The sequence below is a fragment of the Mchenga conophoros genome, linkage group LG1 (assembly GCF_057382185.1).
Source record: "Mchenga conophoros isolate Kocher_MC1m ecotype Shallow Benthic linkage group LG1, M_conophoros_male_GT1.1, whole genome shotgun sequence".
Lineage (NCBI taxonomy): Eukaryota > Metazoa > Chordata > Actinopteri > Cichliformes > Cichlidae > Mchenga > Mchenga conophoros.
In genome coordinates this window covers 22,226,776-22,241,396 of record NC_140526.1, presented here as the reverse complement: position 1 = coordinate 22,241,396, position 14,621 = coordinate 22,226,776, and the positions used below count along the sequence as shown (strand labels likewise).

Below are 14,621 nucleotides of genomic sequence, written 5' to 3'. Positions count from 1 at the left end.
GATGACCTTTATTAACCCATTTCCAGGCAGGTTCCCCCGAGGTGATTTGGCTCAGCCCTAGATTAACCCTCACAGGCCCATGGTAGCCAGGCTGCGCCCTATCATGGAGTTTCAGGAAGCAGAGAGTGACAGTAAAATTGGACTTGCAGCATGTGTGCAAACCCCCACACAGCACTTTTGATACATAAGCTACTCACCCACCCTTGACACACAAATGCGGGGAGTTTGTACTGATATCCCCAGTAGGCGAGTCAGCAACAGGCTGCATGGTGAAGGTTAATATGTGAGTTGAACACAGACTGGGAAAGACATTAAGATGAAAAAGAACAAGCACTTTTCAATGGCCTGCAATTTTCACTCCTAAAAGCAGTGACATTAAATTTCTGGATGTCTTTAGCTTTTTCTAATATGAACAAATGATCATCCAGGATTCTGTTACAAGTTAAGCTTCCCTTGAGGTTTTTGTGTCGTCATGCATCTACACGCTGATCGGTTCTGGCACTGCATCTGCATCAGACGTTAAACAATCTTCTTGCAGAGTGTAACAGCTAGAAAGTTGGTTTACTACAGGTCTTTAATAAACATGGCATACTCATCAGTGAGTGCTACGGTTCTCTTTGACCTTAGGTTTTATTAAAACCAAGCACGCTGTACATCTTTGATATTCGGAGTTATCATTTTATAGATTTAATACTACTTTCAACACATATACTGCTTGCCACAGAATCCATACAAAACTATTGCGCCTCTCTGCTTTCCATCCTACAGCACATGTCACTTACTCTAACTTATGCTGTAACAATGTGTGTATGCGGGCCTTTGATGTGCCGAGGTGAAATTGTGGTTTGGATTAAGAGCAGGCATAGCTCAGCCAGGTATTGTGTGAGCACACGAGGGCCGTCATTGCCGCAGAGACCCCTGTCAGCACGCGTTAGCAAGAGCTGTGATCTGGCCTCCCCCTTAGTGGGCTCTGTGTTTCTGTGTACTATGCCAGTGCTTAGGCCTCTCTCTGATCTCTGCTCCCTATCTGTTCAGCAGGTCCAGGGTCACATGCCTCCGCTCATGATCCCCATTTTTCCACACGACCAACGCACTCTAGCAGCAGCAGCTGCCGCCCAGCAAGGCTTTCTCTTCCCTCCAGGAATGTCTTATAAGCCAGGTACGCTTGCAAATTTAAGCCATTTTGGTCATATTGTCCTTCTTTTCTCCCTTGCTTGCTTTGTCTTCACCCCCTTTGTGCTTTTAACCACAACTATAATTTTCAGTCTGGAAGCTGTTAGACTTTAATGCTTCATTCACACTCTGGCTGCTGGCATGCTCTGCTGTGTCTGAACACAGATTTGAGAGCAACGCCTGGGAATGTTCTTGTCCATGTGGAACAATAGATATGGGTGGAAAAACAGAGGAATATAAACATGTCATCGGCATGAAAGTATCTTTCAGGAGTGCACTGGCTATAATAGTTTTTTTGTTTTCAAAGTATCTACTGTCAGAGATCCAAGAACATGGGAGACGAACCCTGCAAGAAGTGCTTTCCAAATCTATCGTAATAAAAAAGCAACTCCCCTGTTACAGTTTCACACAATTATACCCTGTTATAGTCAGATTAAGTCATTAAAACACAGTTAGGAGTTGGATAGTCTGTACATGATGCAAGAACAGGTTTTTCTGTACAATTACTGTTTGCGCTGCCTGTAACGGCATGCCTCACTTGCTTCCTTTGTATTATGGAAACATATTTTACACATTGTAAAGTTTTCCACGTTACAGTATGTACTTAGTCCCAGGGCAAGGTTATATATACATATATTTAAAAAAAATGGTTGTTTTGTTACGCACATCATTTATTTAACAAAATTCAGCTGAATCTTGTCCACTGAAAAAGGTTTTCCCATTTTCACCCCAAGGCAAAAAAAGTGTTTTTATGTTGATGAAACCTTGAAAAAGAAAAGTCTTTGTCTGAAGAGGACTATAAACAGAAAACTGAGAAGAGTAAGAAGTCAGCAGGTTTGCAACACAACATTAAAAGGTGTGGTAGTGCAGTTAATGAATTAACTATAAAACCACAGGATGAAAAAGAAAGTCAGCTATTTTTGAACTATGGAGCCATGACAGCTTAAACAAAGTGCCTGAGGGGGAGTCTTTTACCAGTGTGCTTTTTGCAATAGGTTTGACACGGAAAATGTTTTAGTTCAAATAACAGGAGCTATTATGGAATCATGTTCAGGGGTCACCATGTGCACGGGTCTTGCATAATTCATGAGCTCATGAAGAAATAGCAAAGGAGGTCTGAAAATGACTCTTGTAGTCAGAAGAGGTATTTTCAAAGCCTTTATTAGTTCTTCCCTGTCCAACACAATATACACAATATATCCAGAGAGCACAATGTTATCATCACCACCTGCAGAGTGTACAGGATGCTTCTGTGTCCTTTCTCCATGAAGTGAGCGGTGAAGCATTTACTTCCAAGACTAAGGCACACTAATCTGATGTTATCATTATGAGACAGCTCCCAGGGACCACTGCTTATGACCCCCAAACCTGTGGTGCTCTCATGGCAACAGATTCATTTTGGCACCGTAGTGGTAAGTCATCACCCCGTCCACTGGCTGTGCTCAATGGCCTGGTGCTGCATGGTAGGCAGGCACAGTCATAGAGACACCAAGTCATCGCTTAAACAAATAGATATATAAGTTGGACTTCTTAGCCTGTTTGCACTGTTTACACAGACATGGCAGCATTCAGTCTGAGGTGCCTTTAATGGAGCTGGAGAATGACCCCATAGTCTTTAGTCTCTGCCAGTCGCCCTCATAGGTATCCTGCTGACAGTTGATAGTTTTCTCATGCTATCTTATTTTATTTTGTTTTATTAGTTGCCAGATTTAAACTATTCTGTCTTTGTAGTGTTTGTTTTTCAAGTCATTCAAACTGGATGTTTACTCTTTATGAGTAAGTTGTATGAAGAAGGATTCTTTTTATGTGTGCAGAGTGTGTGTCACAGGTTCCATTGCTAGACTTAAAGATCTGCAGGGCCTCAATCAGGGATTACTCAAATCACAAAGATATTTCTTGGTATATTAAAATGTACTATATATTGCTACCTGAAGCCCCGTTGCTTTTGCTGGGTTTGGCATTGGGCTGCAATACTAAAAATGCAAAGACATTTAATTTTTATTAACAATATTTATTTGTGATCTTCTGCTTTTCACAATACAAACAAACCATGATAAAACACTGTATATACATATGCAATCTAAGAGAAAACAAAATATTCCTCTAATGTTTGAGAGCACGTCTCATGTCCAAACAGAGTTGCTGTCTTTTTCATTTTGGCAAAGTTAATGTGACTCAACTTCCAGTCAGGTTGTGCTATTATACAGTAATCTTGATTCTTGTTTCATACAAAGTGCAGATCCAAGGATTACTGCTTGAAATTCTTTGGAGGCACCAGCAAATGCACACCTCAGCTTGTATTTTGGGTTAAACTGCTGCTGCAACATTTTGGATTAGAAAAAACTTGTTTTTTTCCTGTTACTTTCAGTGTAGTTAAATCCAATGCCAACTGCAGAAGCTTGGTAAAACTCAAACGTGAGATTTTACTGGGGTACAGCAGATTAATGATGGGGCACATACCCCTGTGAAAAGGGTTCAAGCGATGCCTATGTTCCATTTTTTACTCGGCAACAGTTCATTTGTTCTCCTTCACATTGTTCACATTGCTCGGAAACCTAAAAATTGCAACATTGAACGTAAAGCTGGTTGACTAAGTGAGTTTCATTAATCACAACCTGAGTCATATAAAAATATACATAATCACTATCTGTAAGCACTTAATTGGAAGCATCCTGGAGCACTTTGTCTGGACTGGCACAACAGCAATACAAAAGCATCCCCTGTCATTTTTGCCCCCATAAAAGCCTGATTTCTGTACTGTGTCATTTCTGTGGGTCATTTCTGTACTGTTAGTGTTAACATCACGTGAGACAACGATAAATACTATTAGATAAGTTACTTTTTAGATTTAAGGCATATATTTTTGCGTGTCACAGACAAAATGACAAACCAGCTCCCAAAAATTGCAACAAAGTCACTTGTAAATGTAGCTCAGCTAGTCACTGTTCAGAACAGCTATGCTATAAATGACAATGCAATGTGGGATCTTTGTGTCTCTCCTACGATGCTCTCAAATCTAAACAACGAAGTGCTTTACTTGTTTCAAGTTAAAGGAAACTTAAAAGCTGGTGAAAAAAGATGATCAGGTTTGACAGTTGCAGTCATTCATTCATAATTTGATCTACCCTAAGAAAGGTTTCAGCTACATCTGTCAACCCTCAGGAGATCTACGACTTATTTCTTGGCACCACATGAGGGGGGAAATATAGCCTGTTGTGACTATGGCGTCATCAATACGACCCCCCAACCCCTCTTAGTGTTTAGAATCCAGGCTCTCAACAGCAAAGCAACAAGGACCCTTTTTTTTTTCTTTTTTACAAAGGAAGTAAAACATTTTAAATGCTTTTCCTTTTCGTTACGAGGGGTGCTAACCTGCAGGAGTTTACATTCTGTTGGAGTCTGGTGCCTAGACACAGACTTTGATGACCCAAGTCCCAGACTTTGGAGTCTCAAGATCCCTCAGCAGTCGTCGTGCAGCACATGACCCTCCCCAGGTTTCACATGACATCTAAAGACATTCAGCCATTTATTATCCCCCAAACCCTACGTCACAGACAGCAAATGAGACAGGGAGAGAAGCGAGACCAAAAAAAAGGAGGTGTGTAGAAATAACCACAGCCCCCCCCCCCCCCTACATCCAACTTAGCACTATTTGAAACCACTTCTGCTATGTGATTTTATTTACTACTAAATGGGGATTGGATTTCCATGGCCTGTATCACATTGTGCTGTGCTGTACAAGATTGCAAAGTGAGGCGGGCGGACGAGGGCAAAGTGAAAGAGAAGGTGTATACATTTGCCTTGTCTGTGGCTTAATGGCTCCATATGTTTGTGAAGAGAAGTGACAGCCAGAAGTGGGGTCTGAGCGAAGGCCAACTACCCCTCCCTGCTCTCGCAGTGCACGCCATCACCCCTCCTTCAGATTCATGCCTCAAACCTACCTCTCCCGTCTATGAATGCTGTGCTGCCCAGTCTCACTGGGGATGTTCTCTCCGTCTCAACACACAAGGTTGACCGTGTAAAGGCTTCTGCAACCCTATGGATATCACTCACGCTGCAGCCATTTTTATATCCCTGTGTAACAAATGTGCTGATGGTGGGCCAACAGTAATGAATACTGCTGCTATTTGGAGATTATTTCCTCCTTGCTTGATCACAGTGGCATATGAGATAAGAATGTGGTTTTTTTTAACCAGTGTTATTGTGACAGCACACTTGTTCTAACCAGTTTGCATACAAGTGCTTCCACTCTGTTGCCAAAGCTATCACTCAGAAACAAACAATGTGGCACTGAACAATAACCAGACAAGTCTACAGCTGTATGAATTGCCTGAGAGAACATACTGGTCTTTTACAAAAGCACTAACTGAATACCAAGGGAGATATTTAGCATCTAATCAGAACACAAACACACGCACACTCAAGCACACCTTTAAAGAATCCCCACCTTGTTTAACAGTGTCTTATTTACTGTTGTCAGGGGATTTGTAGTGCACAGGTGGAGTAAAAAGGGAATGGTGTGGAACTTTCGTAAGTAATTCTGCTCTTGTTAAACCCCCGTAGGCTTTTTGTTAATGCAGATGTTTGGGCTTGAAGCCGAGCGTTCGTTGCTGTTCGCCACATTTCTGTGGCAAAAGTAGTGGAGGGCCCAGAATCCGTGTTGGCACTTGCCTGGTCGCTGTGGGCCGGCTCATTGTCTGAACCTGTATGCATTGTTGTCTCTTTCTTTCTGTCTCTGACAGGTGATAACTACCCGGTGCAGTTCATTCCATCCTCAGTGGCAGCTGCAGCAGCGTCAGGACTCAGCCCCCTCCAGCTTCAGGTATGTACAGTACTATGACAAAGAATGTTAGCGACGCTCGCCAAGCTCAGGGCAGAAAGGATGGCTAAGCAGCTGTACACTAAGTAATGAGGCGCACACTAAATAATCCTGGAGGCCCCAAGCTCACGCTCGCTTATCACCTTACGTATGTAATTCATCCCATATGATAGAGGTTTCATCCCCACCAGCTCAGCCAGAGAGTTAGGAAGATAATAGTTATTAGAGAGAATGAAAATCACTTTGGTTGCATTAATCACCCACCAGTGAATTTATCGGAAGACAACAGGCTGCAAAAAAAATCTCTTTCCTAATGCTTTCATCTAGAAAACGACTGTGCTATTTACAGTTTATCTCTTTGTAGAAAACAGCTAAGAAAATTATTAAAATTAGTCTAATAAAAAAAATGTGTGAGAAGAGGATTTGAGCAACGAGAAATGTTGAGAGAGGCTGTGAGCCCTACGGGCTGCTCCAGGACTTCTCTCACTCAGCGTTTAAGAGCTAAACCTAGGTCAGGGCTTAACCTGAGGCCATAATGTTTAATGTAGATAATTATCTGTGTTCTATTATTCAACTTATCGCTATTATAAATAGTAATAAATATAAATAGCTAATGAGAAATTTTAAATAATTACTTCCCCCCCCCCAACTTTTCACTGATTTTTATTTCCATTAAAAAAAACAAAACCAATGGAAATCTGAACATTGCTGATTGTTGCTTCTCTAATTATGATTTTTCTTAGTAGTTCTGAGTAATTGTAGAATTTCTGTCTGGAAATCTTAGTTGTAGTTCTTTGGAAACAAAAGCAGCAAACAAAGAATATAAAAGTATCCTACCCAGCATATGGTTAAGTGGCCACTGCTGCTTTATCAACAACACCAGTAAGTTATTTTACAGCTACAGAATGTGATGCTAAACAGCAGAAAGAAGTAAACCACGAGTGAAAAGCTAAGCTCAAGACTAAGGGGAGACTCTTTGCACACTGATATATGTGGCATTTGTCCTTCAGAAGCTACCACTGTCAGTGTTAACGAGCCTTGGCAAGTTCGAACAATGCACGCAGCTGGCTCTGAAGAGCCGTGCGTCATTATGCATCCAGGAGAAGAGCTATCAGAAGCATGTAAGGTGTTAAATGAGTCTGTTCATGTTTGAGGATGCGTGTCTGTGAGTGTAAAAGATGGAAGCTGCTTTTCTGAATATCTTTCTGGAGTACATATGCGTGGCTTTGTGTGTCATAGTGAAGTTTATTGGAAAGGAGTGTCAGTTCAGACAGGCATACTCAGCCTATTTATAGGGGTGTATGAGGTCAGATGAAACAGTCGTATATCTGAAGGTTGGGGTAAGAACGGGAGACGGGTCTAGAGTCATTAATTCTGACTATGTATCTAACCCTGGGAATGGGCAAAAACAGTGCCTCCAAGACCATGACTTGGCTGACCTTTACAGAACACAGTAAACAAAAAGAGGTGCATTTTCCATTAATTGAAGTCTGTCAGCCTGTCACATATTCCGCCTGCTGGCTGCTATTTACCCTGCATAGAGATTCCCCTTAAAACAGTAAGGCTAATCAAACATGCCCTTTTCTGCATAGCTGGGATCAACAAACCATGTGACTGCCACCACTTCCTCTACAAAGCGCTGGGAGCCTGGTATGATTAAAACCATCATCTCAACCCAGTCATGGAATTAAGTTGGAGTTGTTTCCTCTCTTTTCAAACCAATAATACCACCAGCAACTTCCTTCATCGAAATTAAACTACTGAAAAGTGTCCTTAAATAAATGCCTGTTTGTGACAGAAGGGACCAATGTGTAGAAAGGAAACACACTTTCTCTTGAAATGAATGCCATCTTAATACCAGCGCCACTTGATATTTTTGAAAGTTTATAAATCATCCAGCGCAATTCTCCATTAACTTCATTAAACTGTCCTGAAATGTTCTAGTTCCCACCCCCAAACCTATTGTTGATCTTCCTTGTGCACGCGGTCACATGAACACACGCAGATACAACATCCCACACACATATGGTTGAATAGGCTGCCCCCCTCAATTAAAATATCTCTTCCTGTCAGCTGAATGGCAAGGTATAATTTTCACCAATTTACTCGATTTCGACTGTGCAATATATGAACCTTAAAAAATTATCTTATTGGTAGAATTAATTCCCACAATGCTGCAGAGGTAATGTGATCAGCCATCCAGCCAAAGAGGCTAGCCGCTCCGTCAGTCTTAATGTTGGCCACGAAGCCTCTTCACAATCTTCTCTGTCATAACAGTCTGGGATCCTCCCCCATTCCCCGCCCTTTCTCGCCAAGAGAAGAAAACCCAACAAGGTAACAAAGGCTTCGAGCTGATGGATGTAAATGAATCTTGCAGGATGCGTTTGAGTGTTGGGAGACTGTAATTTGCTTGTCAATACAGGGTGGTAGCATCACTCTGGTGGCTGGCAGTCTGCAAGTGGCTGTCACCAGGCATTGCTGTACCACAGGGCAATTTCACTCAATGTTTTCCTGACAGATTGGCTCTGGTCCGCAACTCACAGGAGAGGAGACGGGTAAACTATCCCAGCGCGACATGCCCCTCTTCATTAGTGCCCACACAGAGGCGGGATGAGCCTAGGACCAGCAGGAAACAATGGCTCCATCCCTGCCTGTCCCTCACTGATTACAACTGACATGTCTCACCTAACAGAGGAAATTGTGCTGAGATTGTAACCCAATCTCTCCGGACACCTACTATATTCAATTGAGTGAAGATACAAGAAGGGAATTTCCCTAATTCCACAAAAGAATTTTCTATTTGGGATAGCATTTAATTTGCTGTTTGTACATTATTCCTTGCCAACTGAAAAAAACTATTTACTTAAGGAAAATGTGACCCTAATGCATATCGCCCGTCTTCATGAACCGCTGAACAGTTGAAAAACCTTCGAGAAAGCCCTGTTTTTACCACTGGAAGCAGACTTTGGAGTTCAAGCCGTTTTACAGAAAGCATTACTGTAGAAGACAAAACATCTGGGTTCTCTGTATGTAGTGTCACCGCTGGACAAAATAAAAAAGAAACCCTCTGCGTTTACTCAGTCAAAGGTCCATTTTCTCTCTCCTGCCGTCTCATTCTTAAACCTCTTAAACCACCACAAAGTGTCTTAGTTTAAGTATTTCTCTTTCAATTACCCCATGCTATTTTTTGTGTTTCTCTTGGCTTTTTTTCCCCTATGAATTGTCCTGGCGCATGACATCCTCATGCTTTACATTAAAGGAAGCGGAGCTGCTAGAAATAAGACTTTTGCCGCATTTGCAACGGCATCTCTCCAGGGCCACGATAAACCTGGGCCCAGCCTCAGCTCATGCTCTCACTGTAAAGATGAAAAGAAGCCCATATGCTTAGCAACAACCCGGACCAGATCTCGAGCCGACAGACACATCTAAAGGAGTACTCACAGGCTTAGATGACTGGTGCGATAAGAAAGAGTGTTACACAATCAGGTACAAACAGGAAGAAAGTGGGAGAGCAGCAAACCCCGCATTATCTTTTGTTTGGATGTAAATGCCTGTGTAGTACAGATGTGAAGAAATGGCTTCTATCATTAACAAGTGAAGCACTTTTGACTTTGAAAGAGAGGGAGAGAGGAGGAGAGGGGGTAGAGAACAGACATACTGTAGAGAGCAGCTGTTTTTGTGTTTATGAGCAAAGGAGCTTGGTCTTTGAAGGTAACCCAGAGCAGTGCAGCAATGCTGGAGTGTGTGTGGAAGGCTGGCTAATAGGAAGGCTAGGTGAGCAGCTGGATAGAGGCAGTGGTGAACAGAGGGACAGATGGACAGATAGAGTTGATAATGCAGTGAGCAGCAGTGAATGGGAGGGTTGGCTCTGGGGCCCCTGGGCCTGGAGTATCCACACTCACGCCTACACAAGACAGTCTGCGATTGTGTGCATATATACAAGTTAGAAACTGAGAGAAGGACTGGACTGTCTACTCAGTAGTTGTGTGATAGAGAATCCGAGAAAGGCAGTGGGAGGGAAGGAGGGGTGAGAGCAGAGCAGGTTGGGTGCCAGCAGATGAGACAGATGTTGAGCCATACTGGAAAGCATCGGCACAGTGCACCAGGACGCCTTCCTCCACTCTTGACATCTGGGCTTAGCCTGGGTCAAGGCTGCATGGTCGCCCTGGGCAATGAGCCTGTACAAGCCTTGTGGCAAACTGGGCTGGCGCTGTGCTGCCTTTTAAATGGTGTGGTGCACTGAAGCACAGTTAATGCCCTCATATCCAGTCCAGTGCTCAGTGCCCAGGCCAGACAGAGGTGAATGAGACATTGACATAGAGACGCACTCGCACACAAAGAGATGAGAGTGTGTTTAGGAAACCGTGGCTATTAGACAGTGTTTAGACAATGTAAAAGAAGATGTTGGTATATAAAATTGCAATGGCTTAAAAGCAGTTTCCCTATTTAATATATTCAAAAGCCACAGTTGGAAATGTGCAATGCACCGTCATTGCTGGCAGCAAAGAATCTGACAAATATCTGCCACTATATTTTCCACCACATATTGCCACGCTACAACTCATGTCTTTCTTTAAAAAAAGAAAAAAGAAAGACGCACATTTGTTTTTCATCAATTTCTCGTTAAAAGACAAGGCTTACACTCCTGTGTTTCCAGCAGGAAAAACATTCACTCCATAATTGATTATATTGTGTACTGAGCTATCAGCTTTGTTATTTCACTAAACAAATACAGGGCTGCCCGCCCTGATTGCATATCATACTTTTGAGATGTCTAACATCATCAGCAGAGTGTGTAATCTCAGTTTAATGTCACAGGCAGAAAAGTGAACCTCCCCGTTTAACCTCTGCTGCCTCCAGAGGGCTCGTTTTTAATTACCAGAGGCTAACAAGCTGACCTAGGGCGTGTTGTGCTCACTTTGAATCTATGCTTGCTGAGATCTGCTCTGCTCTACTGGGAAATGAGGAATGATGGGGTCAGACGAAGGATATTAGGTTATGTGTTTTCCTTCTGATTTATATGTCCTGTTTTTGTTTTACTTTTTATATTATTTTGTATTGTGATTGCCATACATGTACACTTTTAATGGGACTGGCATGTTTTTCATAGAGAACATAAAATAGAATATTTATCTCTTGCCAGTTCCTAAAAACCCCTGATTGTAATCCCATTAGCTAACATATTCATTTTGATGTTTACATTTGCAAACTGTAGCTCAGCGTGCTGCTTGTTTTTCATGGAAATAAAAAGTGTTAAGAATATTGAGGGTCCTGATATTTTTAAAAGGTTTGACTGCTCCTTCTGTACTCCAGTGTTGGAACACTGACTTTCAGCTTGACCCTCATTACCATGAACCTCTCTCTACGCCACCTGGCAAGCAGTTATGAAGAAGGGGTTATTAGATGTGAGAGCGTCAACTGAGGGAAACAGGCAGATGTGTTCAGCTCAGGGAGACCAGCTTTGGCAGGATACGTCAACTTTCTGACACCGGAGTGATTGTTGTCTCCAATTGAAATACAAAGCCAAAAACATCTATAAACCCTACCAGACTTAATACTGAAAAATACTCACTGAACACTGACATTTTTCCAGTTTCTTCTTGTACACTGTATAGCAACTTAACAGATTTGACTTTCCCCTTGATTGTATTTATTGTTCTTTGGTTCATGGAGGGTTCCTGCTCAGGCTTAAGAGTAGCCGTTGCTTCTCACCCTGTGGCATTGACCTGCTAATCAGTACTAGCATCCTGACTGTGTGCAATTTGAGGCAAAGTCTAATTATGTTCTTTTTCCGGGACAATAAAATTCTTCCCACACAAGGTCAGGGGCATGCCCATCGACAGGCCTGTTAGCAAACATCTGTCCAACAGACTCTTCGACTTAGGCTTGCATGTAGCCTAGAGTGATAGGCAGTGAATTGAGAATATGTTCTTTCTGTCCACTATTTCTTTCTCTCTCTGTCGCTAACCCCACCATCCATCTCACCTCACCTCACCTCACACAGATACACATACGCCGACACAAAGAGTGCCCTTAACAGTGACATTAACTAAGTCTAGCTCAGATGAGAAGAAAATAGAGTTAGGCCCACTCCTGTGTCCGATCCTTTCCGAGACAAAAGACTGTTTGTGAGGGAAGGTGGAGGCAGTGCTATCATTGTGGGAACATAATCAGTCTGTCATTTCCGCTGCCCATGTGCTGTTGTTATCCCTAGGTCCCCTGGAAGAATGGACCTTTTGTACTGCCGCTTATGTGGCAGCGATAAAGTTTCTTACAGGAGCACATATGTGTTTATATCTGCAGATATGTGCATGGACATAAAGTGCTTTATTTGGTCTAAGTCTTCATTTAAACTGCCAACGGTGAGGACAACAGGGCCGGGTTGCCTTTTCTCATCCAGACAAATGTGTTCTGTGTTCGGCCAAGCAAACCAGGAAATGAGACAAGGTTTGTTGATTGGCCAGTGGAAGCGAAATTAGATTCTCTCTGACAGCACCGTCTGACTGCATAACACAACAAACCATAAGGTTTAGCTAGTCTGAGGATAGCAAGGCAGCAGGGGAGTTAAGGGCTGCTATTTGTCTGATGAAGTGAGGGCTAAGGCTACGTGGAGTAACACATTTTCTCAGACAGTAGCTCTATTTTACAGACCCCTGCCATTTGCAGCAGGAGACAAAACCCAATTTCATCACTTACCTGGTGGCCAATCAAAACACACCTCCAACTGAAAGAAGCCTCCAGTGGGAGTGCTGGATCTGCAGACACACAGAAAAGGCACGAAAATGATCATTTGATTTACAGTTAAATATTATAAATTTTGATATCAAATCAAGAGATAAAAATAGACAAGTTGATTTTAAGATACCGAGCCATAACTTATAAATTACCCTCCAAAATGTGATGCATTTGACTCACGCTGCCTTTTTATGCATCCAATCCCTAATATCAGTGTATTTAACCACCAGTTCAAATATTTGCCACATTATCAACCTCTTAAATTGAGCCTTCAAAGTTCAACTCTATCTGAGGCAATGTTTTGCCATTTGCACCATGCTCTTGGGTAATAATGTCACCAGCAGCTGAAAACCTTACTGAATGAACACCAAGAAATATAAAGTGATTGCATCAGTGTTCTCTGTAAAGATTTCTAATCTTTTATAATGTGTGTTTTTAACATTTTCTGTGATGGCAATTCAACTGCGGTTGGTTGTGGAACGGGACCGTCTCACATTGCTGTGTACAGACAAAACACAGACCAGAAACTTCAATTGCAAGTTGTGTAGAACTAGAGAAACGAGAGATCTTTGCTAACACACTTGCATCCATTCGGCAAACTTTTCTCTGTGATGAGTGGAAAATAGGGGCTCCAAGTATTTGAATGAAAGCCATCTCTGTGTGGTTTTTAAGACTGCTGTCTCTCTCTGGGTTCAGCCTTTGAAATACAGTTAAGACCTTTGATGGAGGTTCTCTGCCAGCCTCATGGAAAGAGAGGAAAGACGTAAAAGAGAGAGGGGAGATGAAGGCAGACAGAGAAGCAGAGAGAGTTATAGGGAGAGGAAAAGACAGAATATAAAACTTTGAATGTTTGCTGGATTTGGATGTTAACGCCTTGCGGGTTTCTCCACCTCTCTACAGCAACTGTATGCTGCCCAGCTTGCCAGCATGCAGGTCTCTCCCGGAGCCAAGATGCCTCCACTCCCCCAGCCACTCACGGCTAGTGGGCCCATTTCTCCGTCATCTCTGAAGAATGACAAGAGTTCCTCCAGCCCCATCACTCAAGTCAAGGTACAACCCTCGACTACTTCAACCAGCCCACCCACCAACCCAGGCCTTGAGTGGTACTTGACCTAGCCTAGCCTATTTGGTGTTGTCTGAGTAAACTAGCATCTACAATGTTCAGTACTTCAGTATTACACCCGGCCGTTGGTGAGCCCAACCTCTAACAGACCATCAATCTCTGGGGCTTTAACAAGGCCCTCTCTCTCTTAACCAGAACTCTGTGGAAATGGTTGCTATAGCTATGGCAGCTTCAAGCCAGTAATTTGTGGAACACGTGTTTTTTTTTCTTTCTTTTTCACAATGAAAAGGCTTTTCTTTTTTTGTAACTAAAATGGAATAAATCTCTTACCACGGTGCTATACAACTACTGAGTAGGACTGACAATTTTTTTCCCTTGTAAACAAACTAGGATGTGCTTTCTGCTGCTGTATGGCACGGCTCCACCAGACCTCCATGCAAAGGAAAGGCCGCATACATCATTCCCGCTCATTAAGGCCATAATCAGAAACATACGCCCATTTGAAGTAGTTTAGTTTAATAATATCACAATGGAGAAAAACCATAAATCATGCCTTCAAATAGTAGGAAAGCACTCCAGCTTTTTGTTCGTGTGCTTGCGCTCACACACAGCCAAAAACACACACCCATTCAGGTCCTCTGCCTCCAGGAATATCCATCAATCTGGCTCAAGTATATGGATGTCAAGTAGGGCAATGTTAATACAAGGCTAATTCTAGTCCAAATATTACCAATTATGCCAAAATTAAGGACTTCAGATGACATGAATTATTCATAAATAAATGGATGGCAAACGTATACTGGCATCATCCCATCCCCATCCACAGTCCAG

The 14,621-nt window shown here is 42.5% G+C and overlaps 1 protein-coding gene across 9 annotated transcripts in view; it reads left to right on the top strand.

Annotated features, from left to right (window-relative positions):
* The window catches only part of sox6 (SRY-box transcription factor 6), a 132,717-nt gene that overhangs the window by 92,075 nt on the left and 26,021 nt on the right, over window positions 1-14,621 (top strand). For 8 of the 9 annotated variants that reach the window (XM_085269939.1, XM_085269946.1, XM_085269975.1 and 5 more), the window contains 3 exons: window positions 1,036-1,159; window positions 5,916-5,995; window positions 13,628-13,777. In XM_085269939.1, the coding sequence (XP_085126065.1) occupies window positions 1,036-1,159; window positions 5,916-5,995; window positions 13,628-13,777 (354 nt within the window). The remainder of the gene's footprint in view (window positions 1-1,035; window positions 1,160-5,915; window positions 5,996-13,627; window positions 13,778-14,621) is intronic. The other variant, XM_085269962.1, reaches the window with a different exon arrangement.